Raw genomic sequence first — 14,823 nt, 5'->3', positions numbered from 1 at the left:
CAACGTTTTTGATAAAGATCCTAAATACACTTGAAATGGTGGTGGTGTGTTGGGCCAAATGCAAAGATTGATCAATCCCGACACTGAGTAAAAACAGCCAATCAACCAATTAGTGTGTTGACCTCATCACCCACGTTATTTTGGTTCCAAGACTTCAAGATCAGTGCATTAGATCGATCTTGTGAAAGGGAGAGAGTAGAGATAAGAATAATAAAATTATTTGATAAATTAAATAAAATATAATAATATTAGATTACTATCTAATCTATAACTTATTTGGATTTATAAATAAGGTCCAACAAAGTTATTATCCTCCTCATTCAAACAAATAACTTAATAAATACATAAAAGAATGAATTCCAATCAAGAAGACACTGGTATTACAAATACATCTATAAATACTGAATCACAACAACTAGAACAACATCAACAAACACATGTTAATATTGATAAAGTTGTAAAGAACAATAACAACCATAATGATGAAAGAGAATGTTATTGTCCATTCTGTGTTGGATGTACTGGATGTGTTGGAAACATCAATCAAGCAGAGAGATTGAGAAAGAAGGATGCTGAGATGAGAGAACAGAGTCGTAAATTCCAAGAGCTTACCCAAGAATTAATCAGACTTCGTAACAAGGAAACCAAGATTTTTATCCCTTGCACAATACTCTGAGGAGGTAATCAATGAATGATTGAAGGAATGTTTCCAAGTGAGAGTGAATGAATGAAAGAATGAGCAAAGTACTTCAAAGACAACATTTTATTAACAATCAATATTACCATATTCTTTTGAATAAAGTCAAAGTAATGAATGGATGTTGATGGATTGTTTTTATTATTTGGTTTATTGTATCTTGAAGATCCGACAATCGTATACTATATTCTGTCTTCCAGTTAAAGAGGCGAATCCAACATATGGTTCGTTGTTATTCTCGAGGTTGAGTAGGTCGACGAGGTTGAAATCATTACATTTGATAATGTCAACAACACCACCATAGTTAATAATCAACTGTTCAACTTGTTTACATGGATTATAGGTTACTAAAACGTGATCGAGATAATAATTGGAGTATGGTCGGACTTGTCCAAATGATTTCTTGTCATTGATGTCTGCAACATTATATTGTACAGAGATTAAAAAAAAGATATCTCCCGATCTCTGTGAATTGAAAATAAATGATATACTATTATCAATTCCAGTTACGCCTCTATTTTGGAATTCTGGTTTGATTGCCAATATTTCTTGTTTCGAGTTATGAATTACAAAGGCAAAGCAATTGTCTGTATCTCTCCCTCCTTAATATAAAGCTGGCAATGAATCCAGATGAAAGATGTTTGATCCTGCGGTAGCCCCAACATGTGTCCATTGCTTTTGGGTTCTGCCCTGGAATCAGATTACTTGTGAACACCAGTCTCTGTCTTTTATGCCATCTAAAGCACTTTTCATTACCTATCATCTTTTTAGGATACATGGAGAATATTATTGGTATATATTTTGTAATATATTTGACAAGATATTTGTTCCTAAAGACTGCCCATATGGCAATTGTAGATTCTTCTTCATCTTCCATTATTCTCTGTCGACTATAATAATAATAGGAATAGTAATAGTTGTTATTGTTGTTGCTGTAATAGTGAATGTAAATAATGTAATAATCTTCTTATTATGTTTTGTTTAGGCCTCCATCATAATTGTTTCCCTCATTTTGTGAATTCTTTGGTATAATTCAACCAATCAGTGAGCCACATTGGTGATGAATCGAAGAGGTTTCCAATTAGTTTCCAAAAGATTTAAGTATAAGCTGGATATCCAGATTCTTTCTCCAAACAAATTGGACATTCAGATACTACATATATATATAAATGTGTATTCATAGTCAATGATGAGGGAAATGACAACGAAGTTAGTTTTGGAGCTCCAACATCCAAAAATGAACCAAGTCCGAAGTTGGGGTGATGCAACGTGTTTGGGTCACCCATAGGTGTTAAGGTTGGGGTCGTTGGGTAAAGGTGGGGGTGATGAGTAATGAAACTCCTATCTCTAGAGTTTGAGAGAGAGACCACAGCTTCATGTTTTATTTGTTTGTTTCATTATTATGTAGTATTAATATGTGTGTGTAATAATAACAAATAAATTAGAAGAGAGCTAGATATATATATCTTTTAACAAATAATTGATAAGACTTAATCCAGGTGTTGAGAGACAATTTCAAAAGGGTCTCTAGCTTGTTTGACACGTCACCACAAGACCAAGCGTTGACCAATCAATCAATCAAACAGCGTGATCAATCAATCTTATATATATATACATACATATATGATACATAGGTAAATAAAATGAGATTCAAGTTGATCATAATATGTATGTATTCATCATTCATTCATCAATCAATCAATGACAACCAACTCAAACTAACAAATGAACTATTAATTAGTGGCCACAATACTATTCTTCTTTGGTGGAATAAGTCATCTATCATACTATCAATCAAGTAGTTCATCAGCGACATCATCATCATCAACTGGATCAAGTCATGGTAGATCATCAACAGGTACAACAACAATAGATAATAGGATCAATGATCATTTCACCAATACACCTACACACAAGAATGATCACAATGATAAACACGTTGAAGTCGATGACCACAACAACAATCACAAGAACATACAGCCGACACCAACACCAGAGTTCAAACCAACGATCTTTGTATCTTTGGCCTCATACAGAGACGTTTGGTGTTCAGACACCATTAACTACTTGTTCAAGAATGCAGATCATCCAGAGAACGTATTTATCGGCCTGGTCGACCAGGGCTCAGAGTTGTTGGAGGTGGTCGAGCCCGAACATCCATCATATCCCAACTCACTATGTTATCGCGGTCTAACCGTGTCACCAGAGTTGATCAAGAGCAATGTAAGACGCGTCACTTTGGAGAAGGATAAGGCACGCGGACCAACACTGGCACGTCACCTGGCATCGACACTCTATCGCAATGAGATGTACTTTATGCAGATAGACAGTCATTTGCGGTTCATCAAGGGTTGGGACACATTCGCCATGTCCAATCATTGGTCGCTGCGTGGCATCGCGCCCACTTGCAAGCATGGTGTGCCCAAGGCCATCCTCACACACTATCCAATGCCGTGGGAGGAAAGCAACCCGGGCCTGCCCAGTGACGACCAACATCAGGTGCCTCGTCTGTGCAAGGCGATCTTCCACGATCAGGGTCTCATCACGTTCAATTCTTTCATTCTCCCCGCGACCAAAATACCCAAGGAATGTCCGTTTGCTGCGGCCGGATTCTTCTTTGCGCCTGGAGAGATCATGGACTCGGTGCCATACGATCCCCACTTGCCCAACATGTTTGAGGGCGAGGAGATCTTGCACTCGGCGCGTCTGTGGGCCGCTGGCTTCCGTTTCTACGGACCCACACTCAATCTATGCTATCATTACTACATTAGAGAGAAGCATCCCAAGTTCTGGGACGACAACAAGACGTACTATAACGAGATGTCCGATAGCACTGAGCGTGGAAAATATATCCTTGGTCTGGTGCACGACGAAGTCGATCTCACGCTCCCGAAATACAGTGAACTGGATAAATATGGCATGTCCAAGAAGACCGCCGCAGACTTTTGGAATTACATCGAGGTGAACATTCCACTCAACACACAGAATGAATCAAAATGGTGTACCAACTAAGACCAGTTGGTTGCAAACTCAAACAAACAATATCAATCAATCAATCAATCAATATATATATATAAGTATTTATAATTAAATAAGAAGGAAATTATTTGTACATTCATTAACCATATTAGGATGGAATCGTCCACATCCTACAAATAATTTCTGAAATAGTTTGTGAAAAGGGATTCTCAAGGATATCTCAAGATTGGGTGAAGGTTGAGATCGATGGGTCATTAATAACGTCTATTCATTCATTCAATCATTCAATCACTTTAGTATAATAATAAGTTATTAAATAGATGTACATTTAGATAAATAATATAATATATATAGAATTAATAAGAAGAAATGATTGATAATAAGGTTAAAGAAGAGGTAGTAGTAGATACATTGGTTGATCGTGTATCTAAAGTGTTGGTAACAACACCAAATGATGTCAAAGATGTCAATATAGACAACAAGAACAACAACATTGGTGCCACATCATCTCCATCACCATCACCATCACCATCAACATCAACAAATGAAACAAATGAATCAAATGAATCAAATGAAACAGAGAATGCAGAGGAGGATGAGGAAGTCAATTTGGATACATCTGATAGACCTTTGGCTTATGTCGAGCGTATTGTTGCTATTACACCTATTGCTGGTGCAGATGCAATTGAGACTGCGACTGTACGTGGTTGGAACGTCATTGTGAAGAAGGCACTATATAAACCAGGCGATCTGGTCATTTATGTAGAGATTGATTCAGTTCTGCCACCTTGGCCGTACTTCATTCAGGATCGATTGGACAAGTGCAACTTCAAGATCAAGACCATCAAGATGAGAGGTCAGATCTCACAGGGTATGTACTAACATTGATCAATCATACTATACATTCATACTTATATTACTTCAACAAAACAAAGGATATTGTATTCCTGTTCGTGAGTTATTGAACCATCCAAAGAAGAAGATACAGGCTACATATAATGTTGACAACGATGTCGAATCTGGTTTGAAGGAGGTGGCCGTGTTGCCAGGTCCTGGACTGAAGGACAACACACCAGAGGTGTTTAAGATGGAGATTGGATGTGATGTCACACAATTGATTGGCATCAGAAAGATTGTGGACCATCCTGCACATGGTGGACAGGGCATCTTTAGAGCTTTGATGGGTCATCTGAAGCCATTCCCAAGTTTCTTGCGCAAGACAGATCAGAGTAGAATCCAGAACAAACCAAACTACGCAACAAAGTACGCAGACATGGAATTTGAGATCACAGAGAAGCTGGAGGGATCGTCCATCACGGCCTTCCACTACAATGGACGCAGTGGAGTTTGTTCTCGCAACTATGAGATGAACTTTGACGATGGTGGCGCACCAGATATCGCCAAGCTCATGATCAACGAGCTCAAGATACTGGAGAGACTGGATACGGCCAAGTTGAACGTGGCTTTGCAGGGCGAGATGATTGGACCCAAGATCCAGGGCAACATTTATGGCATCAAGGAGTTGGAGTGGAAATGCTTTGACGTGTGGTTCATCGATGAGAACCGCTACGCCACGCACTCAGAGCGAGTTGACGTGCTGAAGCAGATCGGTCTGTCCTGGGAGAACAATGGAGTGCCCTTCATCGGCATGTTCAAGATGTCCAGTGTCAAATCAATCAAGGAGATTCTGGAGATGGCCAATGGATTCTCAGTGCTCAAGGGCACCAAACCAAAGGTGTTGCGAGAGGGTATTGTCTTCAAGTCCACAACCATTTGTGGACGTGGACATGTAATCTCATTCAAATCAATCAGCAACCAATACTTGTTGAAGAAATAGACTCGGAGAACTTTCTTGTTCTCTTGTTACATATTTATATGAAATTATATTAGTGATTGATTATATACATTGTTTATTATTATTAGTCTACATCTACTCCTCTTGTAACTATATCATTGGCCTTCTTGCCCCAATTGGTTATCATTCCGCCAATATACTTTAATGTCCTATCCTTGAACTTATACTTGTCTGTGGAAGCATCAACATGTTAGTCCAATCCATCAATAAAACTATCTCATCCCATCAATTCAAAGTTATAACATACCATTCAACTCTTTGGCCTGACTTAGGAACTCTTGAGATATTACCATTCCAGTCGAGAGGATGTCTTCTAACATCTCTACAGTGGCATCTGATTCTTCACTCTTTTCCTCGTCGAGTGGGTCTTCTTCATCCTTCTCTTCATCTTTCTCCAGACTGACTTTATCCTGTTCTTTAGTCTCGATGGTATCGTCCACACTTCCTTGGCCCTCATTTACCAATTGTTGTTTATACAACTGTGAGAATATCTCCTTTGGTATCTCCTTTGATACTATAATATGGGTATTATTTATAAGTACTCCGTTTAGAAGTAATGAACTATCAACAGGTAAGTTGTTCTCAAACTCTATTAAAGCATCTTTAAAATTATTTGTATTCAATGTCTATATTCAAGTGTTAATATCTTGTTATTATTTATAATTAAAACATACCTTTAAAGAAGAGTATTTAATCTTTCCACACATCTTGAATAACTTTGTAACATCATCTTCGGATGCTGTTATATTGATATTTGATACCCAAATACAATTATCCTTATTTACTTCCATTGTATAATTATATGTATGAATGAATAAATGTATACCTATGTATGTTTATCTGTTTTAAATGGACACCAACATATCCATAATGGATAATTGTTGAAGCTCGCAGGGCGTGTGTGGGATGTCCTTGGCTCGCGTCTTCCAACACCACTTACGCACCATTTCCTTTTCCGGACCTTCGATGTTTCCCTGGAAGGGGTTATTCCTCATAACGATAGCACACACCTACATTATAAATCTTAAATCAGATGTGATGTTGGCGATATTCATCGTCATGGTAATATTAGTATATATATATGTGAATATAGTGATGGGGATAATAGTATACATTTAATAATAATTTGTTGTAATGTTGGTTGATGGATGACACCATGATGTTCATCTTGTTGATTGATCCCTCTGGGGTCGTCTCCAGATGCTCGCCCTGGCGGCGTCTGAGGATGAATAGTGATGGGTTCTAATTCTATTGTTTGTTGTTGGAAATAAATATTATGTGATTGTTGAGTATTACATGTTTGAATGAATGATCGTATTATGATTGGTGACATGGATATGATGAGTACTCAGTATGCACTGGCAGGTGGAATAACAATCTTCTTCTTGTCTGATGATTGCTCGTAGGATTTGCCTTCCAGGATGAGATGGTACACAGGGTGTGGGTTGCCATCGAATGATGGGATCACCTTGGCCTTGTTGTCCAGCTCGTTGGGTGGTCGCTGGTTGCGTGCCGACTTGTGCACGGCACCCGGTGAGCCTCCACGTGGAATCACCTCATGCTTCAAGAATTGGTCGATCTTATCGGAGCTCTTCTCCTTTGAAATTGGATTGCTATCGATCGTTCCCTTTCCGCCACCAACTGGTTCCAACACTGGTGATCTTGAAGGTGAGTTTGGGTATGCTGGTGCCTTATTATTAACTGCAGTTGGTGAATCTGCTGTTTCAAATGTGTTTGTCAAAGACTAAATATATATGTTTGATTGATTGATTATATGTGTCAGTTCAAGCAATGGATGGATGTATATGTTTGATTGATTGAATGATACCCACCCTTACAGATGCCATGATTACTGTACTGTTGTATATATGTATATATGTATATATTGAATATATGCTTGCTTGCAATCAATCTAATCAATCAAGTATGTTGTAGTTGTAAGTTGTTGGGTTGACCACCTGTAATTAAAACCAACCACCTTCATTCATTCATAAATATCAATATAGCCAGACAGAGACAGAGAGAGATGGATGGATGGATGGACCTTTTGCCAATAAGGTTTCGCTTCATTGATGGGGTAGAGGGGTGTGGTTTGGAGAACCAACAAACAGCCATCCATCCACAACCATTCAAATTCACATAAATTTGTGGATGTTGGTGGTGGGGACACCAAATGGACTTGTTTGATTGAACTCTCTTGTCTCACTGTCTTGTCAACTACATCCACTCTATACCTTATCTACAACAAACAGATAAATAGAGAGAGACACATAAAGTCAACGGGACCCAATGAGTATACTATTGATGATTGATGGGATAGGACATCACCTCTCTTTAGAGGGTTTGTTTCTTTGTTTGAGTAGGGTAGGGAATGGATATATATATATGATTGATTGATTGATTGATTGATTGATTGATTGATTGATTGATTGATTGATGACCTAGTGACTCAGCGCATTGAGCAATATCTTAAAGGTGTCTCACTTGTTCAAGTCTTCGTGAATCTTTGTGAACACGTCACCAACAATTTTCAATTGCTGTGGATGTAGTTGTTTCGCGCGCCATCTATTATTTATTATACTTTGAATCTATCTCATTACTTATTTATTGATACCTACCTCTATTATCATCCCTATCTATAATTTACTACATTCATTCATTCTTCAACCAAAACCAGTCATTAGTCAATCTCAATCTGAAGCATTAGCATCATCAATCATTCAATCAGTCATCTTGTTGTTAGATACAGTGCGACACTTGAGTACTCAAGTCACAGTATTTGCTTGGGTCATCAATCAATCAATCAATCAAACAATCAAGGAACAGCGCAACTCTTTGACATTCAAGCGCGCAATTGGAATGAATGAGGAGGGCATTGACAATGTCAAGTTTAAGAAGCCTCTATCACATTCACTGCAATCACCTCTTGATACATCAGAAACAGCAGCAGCAGAAGTAGCAACAATGAGCAATATATCATCATCTACAATGGGTGGACTCGAGTCCATATTCACCTTTATGAGAGACGGCATCGTCTCGTTCACCTTCCTCCTGACCCTATTCATACTATCTCACTTTATCATTCACAAGTTCATCAGGAAGAAGGATGGTATGTACATCCCATTACATTCATTCATTCATTCATATCACTTACCTCATCCTTCTCTCCACTCAATCATTCAATCATTCAATCATTCAATCAATCGACTATAGTCTACACCAAGTTATATCTACCGTATGTAGTAATTGTACAAGATACTCATACTTTGAACATTGGATACTAACAATGAACATCATCACAATCACTTGTAGACGTATACTCTGTACATTCTGTTTATCAGTGTCATTGGCAGCAATGATGTTGATACCCATCACGATACTCAGCAATGAGATATTGACCACATTCCCATCGAACTACTATCTTCAATGGTTGAATCGTGAACTAATCTTCTGTATGTATACACTGGAATTGATTGCTCTGTCTCATACTCGTTCATTCACTAACGGAACTATTCCACCCAGCTTTCTGGAACAAGATATTCTGGGGAGCCAACATATCTATGTTTGTCATCCTTCCCTTTGCTTACTTCTACTACGAAGCGGATGCAATCAAAGGGAGGTCGCGTATCAAGGACGCTCTCTATGTATTAGTTCTAGTCTCTGCAATATTCATTGGTAATTGTCAACTGCATCACCATAGTACTCCCACAACGACTGACCCATTCATTGTCCATCACATCCATTCAGCCTTCGTCTACATTGTATATAGTATCTTTTTCGAGTTCGATGGACAGAAGATCAGCAAGGACTACCTTCCATTCTCATACTCCCTAATTTCAACCATGGGAACATTGTTTGTGTTGGGTATGTATTGTTGGAATGGTTCCAGTGGAAATATCCAATCAATCACTAACTCAATCAATCAATCATACTAGTGTGCATACCAAAGGGATTCAATACCCTCACTCTAAATTCAATCAACTATAGCGCGACGCACTCTGAGGATGAGTTGATAGCGGCAAACTTGGAGATGGCGACACTTCGAGAGTCTTTGGAGAATAGTATGTTGACGCGAGCATGAATTAAAGAATAAATGGATGAATGGACATGGAACTAACTTGAACATATACAACCCAATAGATCAATTAAAGGAGAAGAGAAGAATACAGACAGAGACCAAGCTTAGGGAGCTGACACAGATCGTTCAAGCTTCATCACATCCGCGTGGTTTCAAACATCAAGTCTTTTATAGGATCGTCTCGGCCATACTCACTGTGATCAACTTTATCTTTACTGGATGGGTCGTATTAAAAGTGTTCATCCACGTCGTCAAGAGTATCTTTGAGATCACACCATTCTACACTTGGACATCTGCTGCAAGCACTGGTGTGGACAATGTCTACAACTTCCTAGAGTACTCCTCAAAGCTTGGATCCTTCCAATCACTCTTTGAAACAGCTGTCGTCATGTAAGCCATCCATCCAGCCACATCCAATCACTCACTAACCAACTCCTCCTCCTTCAGATACCTTATGATATCAGCCTTTGTTGGATTCTTCAATCTCTCATTGTTTGCCAATGTTCGACCCAAGATGTCGATGACATCACTTCGCAAACTGATCATCAACACTGCCATCATTCTATTTATTAGTTCATCATTTCCTGTGGTCGTCAGGACATTGGAGATCAGTCGATTCGACCTCATGGGATCATACACTCATACTCTCTATCTGAAGAACGAGACCTTCCATTTATTCGTACGAATAGCATTCATCACTGCCCTTGTATATTCATACCTGCCATTCATCTCTCCAAAGTCACAAACATCGCCTCTCAACTACATCCTGCACTCTTTGTCCAACAAGCCTCAAGCTCAAACAAAGCTACAACAACAACATGCGTCCAACATCAACACCAACTCCAACCCTCAACAACAGTCATCATCTACATTATCCAACAGCACCAACTCCAACTCGACAGTCCCGATGACTTCGACATCAACATCATCATCTTCATCATTATCATCATCATTATCATCGTCACCAACTACCAATGGAGTATGTCCACCACAATCAGGACATCATATCCTTAGCGCAAACCAAATTGATCCAGCAACAACACCGCCAGTGACATCATCCGGCAACTCTAGTCCTAGCCACCTTCCAACAATCCCAATGCCAGAACGTACTCCGTCCTCGCCTCCAACGCCTTCACACTCATCTCGCATCCTCTCATTGATCCTTTCGAGCACATCCACAACGCCAGTCAAACAACAGCCTGGCAGCCACAACAAGAGGAAGACCGATTGAATAAACGACCGAGTCACCAATCGATTCAGGTGATGAGTTTACTTATCAATCATCGTATATACTTTGTCCAGAATTGTTGCCAGTGTTGTCCCCGCTTGATTGTGAAGTATCCTTGACAGGCCTGTACTTGAGGCCAATGTAGTATATCTCTGTTGACTCTTGCCTTGAAGCATCGGGCTTCATTGATTTGACTGTGCCAAAGAATCGCTCCATATGTTTGAGCATGCGCAACTCTGTTCCACCTCTAGACACCTTGCAAATGAATGATCCACCAGGTTTGAGAGTCTCGATTGCAAACTGCAACGCCTGATTGGCAAGCTCCATCAGACGATCATGATCAATGTTACTGACACCACAGTATGGTGGAGCCATGTCGCTCAGTACTACATCGACGAATCCAACAGTGTTGCCGCTGCTTGTGGGCAACACCAACTTCTTCTTTGGCGATCGCTCATCTTGTGCCTCCTGAATCTTGGCCTTGATTGCCAACTTGGTCTCGGGCAGACTAAAGTCACCAGCAATGAAGTGAGAATGAGGCAGTTCAAATCCTTCCTCATTGATGTCCACTGATATTACAACGCCTGTGTCACCAACAGTGCGCTGTGCGACCTGTGTCCAACCTCCGGGTGTTGCACCAAGATCCACAACCAATGCGCCAGGCTTCAATATCTTCAACTTCTCATCCATCTCAGCCAACTTGAATGCAGCCCTCGACACATACGCTTGTGCATGTGCCTGTCTAACATAAGGATCACTAAGTTGTCTCTTAAGCCATTGTGACTTGCTATGATAGATTGATTGAGTGATTAGACAGAAGTCTCGCGATCATGCCTGGTCAACATACGTACGATTTAAGATTCAACGAGACGGACTTTGGCAGTACACCTCTTGTTGTGTCCAAGTTCTTTGTAGAGGTGTTGTAGCTAATGCTGCCGCCACTCTTGTTTGGCTTGCCACTTGAATATGCACACGTTCCCAAATGATGATGATCACCTACTTGTACTAGACGTCTCACTCTAGGTAATACATATACACAAGCATTGCGTAACATGTCGATCAAAGTAATGAATGACTAATGTGATCACATTCGTCTTCTCGTTTTTCTGATGAACACAGCCATTCATACAAAAAGTATTGATCAATCTACACGTAGGTTGTTTATTTAGACCTCAAGATGATGCTGAACCAAGTCAGACCAACTGGGCCATGGGCTCAGTCAACACTGTTGACGTACCCGAATCACCCAGAACACTGCTCTGGTTGATTCTATGTTCGCTGCTGCCGCTGCTGTACGACGATTTGAGTGCGGCTGGCTTGAAAACTGGCAGGGGAAGTCCCTTCTCCTCCATATGACGTTTGTAGGCATTTACAACGTTTGGAAGCTGCTCCAAAGACTTCTTCAGCTCAGCAATGATATTACTCTCGATAATGGATGAAATCCAATAAAGAGATCCAGAGAAACTGAGTGTTACACGCAATACCTTAAGGCATGTATTGTCATCCAGTGGCTCTACATTGATAACTCCTTCAATACTATAAAATATATACAATAAGTTAGTATATGTTTGCTCCATCCATTCCATTAACAACATACCAAATATTCTCTGACATTAAAGGTGGGATGGTCTTGATTATAATCTCTCTCTTTTGCTTTGACTTGATCTGGGTGTCAACGTATGATATCTCTGATGTACCACTGGAGAACTTAAGCAAGAATGATGGAATGCTTGTCTTTGGTTTAACAATCACCTTTCTTGATATATAGTTGTCCTGTATTATTGGTAGATACAGATAGAAATGGAAATGGAAATATTGTTAACAAACTAGCCATCTATTCATTCAATTGTATCATTCCAAATACCTACATCTTCTCTCTCCTCTTTTAATTCAATAGAGTTTAGACCCATCATAGGTATCTGGAACTGATCAAACTCTGTCGACTCTGTAATGGCATAGAAAGTATCAGCATTCATTGGAATGACTTGTGTGAGTGTATGTGTTGACATTGTTGTTGTTGTTGTTGTTGTTGGATAAATAAGTAACGTAATGAAATGGTAATATAATAATATAATGTATTATAACTTATAAGATGGTATTAGTATCTATAAATAAACAATGTAATAATATCTATCTATCTATGAATAATGTTATATAACTCTGTCTCTAATAACAAAGATAAGGTAAACTAAAAGGTTATTAGTAATCATTACCTCCCTCCTACATTATGAAGAGTAGTGCAGAGTGAGTGAGTCAAGGTGGTGAGAGAGAGGATAGTGTGTGTGTGTAAGACCAGACCTAGAGGGGAAACGTTGACTTCTAAGAGTGTTGTTTGAGATGGATGGATGGATGTAGAGTATTAGAGTGTGAACAGATGATGTCAATCTCTTCCATTCGGAACCCCCTCCACACACTGACACACCACAGTCTGACCTGGAATGTCAAGCATCTAAGAGTGTGTTTGAAAGGAATGAATGGAATGTATGAATGTGTGTGAGATAGGGACATCCGGATGGACACCCCTACCACTACCCCTTGTCAACAACACTGAACACTACTACTCTTTCACACACGCACGTAATGCTATTATTCATCATCATCACAATACCATTGTTTGTTATAATTTATTACCCCACACCACAGTAGCCTGGGTGTTGTTGTTTGAAATGGGCGAGCCTGACGAATGAATGGCCCGGCGCGGTTTGACAATGACATGCACGAGTCATTGCGTGGCGGCGTAAACAAACAATCAAATGATGATGTTATGGCGAACGGGTGTCAACATTCATGTGCTTGTCTTGGCTTGGCACCAGGTTATGTTGTTTGTGTTGTATAAGTTAGGTGTTTGTGTTTGTCCAATACACATTGGACATAAGTGGCTGCGAAGATGGTATTGGACCCAAAGGGAACTATGGGCGGCATGGCATGGCACGGCACTGGACTGGACGTCACGACATGTTGTTGTTGGTTGTTGTTGAGAGGCAGACAAGACATGGATATGCTCGCTATGACCATGACGAACTAACGCTAGCTCGTAATGTGAATGAGGAAGGAACAAACATACTCCCACCTTACAGTTGTTGTTGCTGTTGCTGTGTCTGTTGGAGCTGTTGTTGTTGGAGAATGCGAAGGATGAAGGGCTCAAGCTGGTCGTCCACGATGAACTGTGAGTTGAGTATTGTGTTGGTGACGACAATGGTGTGATGATTGCTGGTTGAGTTGACCCAGACGCGGCCATTCACACCGACAGCAATCTCGTAGGCAATGTGTTTGCCCACCACCTTGAGCGTCTCGCACTCCTCCGACAGCAAGTAGTGTGACATGCCCAACGAGCAGTTGAATGTCTGTCCGCCAATCAACTGACCAAAGCCCTCAGCCTTGTTCTTTGCAGAGGTACACACAAGCTCTGGCTCCATATCCTTATTGGCCACCAATACTCTACAATATACCAAGTTACCAACTGATAACAATGGCTTATTATTCTTTGTTGCGCCTTCGAATGAGTATGCTGATAACAATGCCTGTGAACTACTACCAATATCAACTTTGAATGACTCTGCATGCTTCTCTGTTATTATACCAATGACCATATCCTCTGCTTGAGGTACATACTAATGTTTGATTGTTTGAATATGATTGATAGATTGTTAGAATCGATCAATCCGATGACTCAATCAATACTATAACATACTCGTTTCTGTTCATTCTCTATCCAGTAGAACTTGTGATGCTTGCTGAAGCGGAGCACACCAGACTTGGTGGCAACGACAGAGTCTTTTACTTGTTGAAGTCCTTGTCCAATGCGAACCTTTAGGTCAACGATTGTACCAATCACATCACCTGGAACAACAAACTGATCAATACATTTATCCATTATATCTATGTCTATCTATCTTATCTATTTACAACAACATCAATAATGAAGACTCGTCACACATTGGTCAAAAGACGATGAATGAGTGATCGTCATACTCAATAAAGAATGA

At 39.9% G+C, this 14,823-nt stretch overlaps 9 protein-coding genes across 9 annotated transcripts; 4 read left to right on the top strand and 5 right to left on the bottom strand.

The window, feature by feature from the left end:
• Positions 1-352: 352 nt before the first annotated feature.
• SAMD00019534_065360 (hypothetical protein) lies at positions 353-673 on the top strand (the record flags this gene model as incomplete). Its single annotated transcript, XM_012898356.1, has 1 exon — positions 353-673. A coding segment is annotated over one exon (321 nt), but the record flags the coding sequence as incomplete, so codon positions are not given.
• A 1,667-nt stretch (positions 674-2,340) lies between these two features.
• On the top strand, positions 2,341-3,709 carry SAMD00019534_065350 (hypothetical protein; the record flags this gene model as incomplete). The annotated part of the gene is made up of 2 exons (XM_012898355.1): positions 2,341-2,365; positions 2,439-3,709. The coding sequence occupies 2 exons, from the start codon at positions 2,341-2,343 to the stop codon at positions 3,707-3,709; spliced, it is 1,296 nt and encodes a 431-aa protein (XP_012753809.1).
• Positions 3,710-4,045: 336 nt separating this feature from the next.
• Positions 4,046-5,513, top strand: SAMD00019534_065340 (hypothetical protein; the record flags this gene model as incomplete). The annotated part of the gene is made up of 2 exons (XM_012898354.1): positions 4,046-4,547; positions 4,612-5,513. The coding sequence occupies 2 exons, from the start codon at positions 4,046-4,048 to the stop codon at positions 5,511-5,513; spliced, it is 1,404 nt and encodes a 467-aa protein (XP_012753808.1).
• An 85-nt stretch (positions 5,514-5,598) lies between these two features.
• SAMD00019534_065330 (hypothetical protein) lies at positions 5,599-6,322 on the bottom strand (the record flags this gene model as incomplete). Its single annotated transcript, XM_012898353.1, has 3 exons — positions 5,599-5,702; positions 5,779-6,157; positions 6,206-6,322. Coding segments are annotated over 3 exons (600 nt in total), but the record flags the coding sequence as incomplete, so codon positions are not given.
• A 557-nt stretch (positions 6,323-6,879) lies between these two features.
• SAMD00019534_065320 (hypothetical protein) lies at positions 6,880-7,275 on the bottom strand (the record flags this gene model as incomplete). The annotated part of the gene is made up of 1 exon (XM_012898352.1): positions 6,880-7,275. A coding segment is annotated over one exon (396 nt), but the record flags the coding sequence as incomplete, so codon positions are not given.
• A 1,115-nt stretch (positions 7,276-8,390) lies between these two features.
• SAMD00019534_065310 (hypothetical protein) lies at positions 8,391-10,840 on the top strand (the record flags this gene model as incomplete). Its single annotated transcript, XM_012898351.1, has 8 exons — positions 8,391-8,640; positions 8,745-8,766; positions 8,844-8,983; positions 9,054-9,206; positions 9,279-9,395; positions 9,467-9,592; positions 9,672-9,999; positions 10,057-10,840. The coding sequence occupies 8 exons, from the start codon at positions 8,391-8,393 to the stop codon at positions 10,838-10,840; spliced, it is 1,920 nt and encodes a 639-aa protein (XP_012753805.1).
• Positions 10,841-10,885: 45 nt separating this feature from the next.
• On the bottom strand, positions 10,886-11,891 carry SAMD00019534_065300 (hypothetical protein; the record flags this gene model as incomplete). The annotated part of the gene is made up of 2 exons (XM_012898350.1): positions 10,886-11,624; positions 11,689-11,891. The coding sequence occupies 2 exons, from the start codon at positions 11,889-11,891 to the stop codon at positions 10,886-10,888; spliced, it is 942 nt and encodes a 313-aa protein (XP_012753804.1).
• A 145-nt stretch (positions 11,892-12,036) lies between these two features.
• Positions 12,037-12,861, bottom strand: SAMD00019534_065290 (hypothetical protein; the record flags this gene model as incomplete). The annotated part of the gene is made up of 3 exons (XM_012898349.1): positions 12,037-12,373; positions 12,435-12,610; positions 12,706-12,861. Coding segments are annotated over 3 exons (669 nt in total), but the record flags the coding sequence as incomplete, so codon positions are not given.
• Positions 12,862-13,908: 1,047 nt separating this feature from the next.
• On the bottom strand, positions 13,909-14,711 carry SAMD00019534_065280 (hypothetical protein; the record flags this gene model as incomplete). Its single annotated transcript, XM_012898348.1, has 2 exons — positions 13,909-14,448; positions 14,529-14,711. The coding sequence occupies 2 exons, from the start codon at positions 14,709-14,711 to the stop codon at positions 13,909-13,911; spliced, it is 723 nt and encodes a 240-aa protein (XP_012753802.1).
• Between the last annotated feature and the right edge of the window lie 112 nt (positions 14,712-14,823).

Source organism: Acytostelium subglobosum (genome assembly GCF_000787575.1).
Source record: "Acytostelium subglobosum LB1 DNA, scaffold: scaffold12, whole genome shotgun sequence".
Taxonomy (NCBI): domain Eukaryota; phylum Evosea; class Eumycetozoa; order Acytosteliales; family Acytosteliaceae; genus Acytostelium; species Acytostelium subglobosum.
Note: the sequence above shows the minus strand (reverse complement) of the source record. Positions and strands in the feature narration are given on the sequence as shown.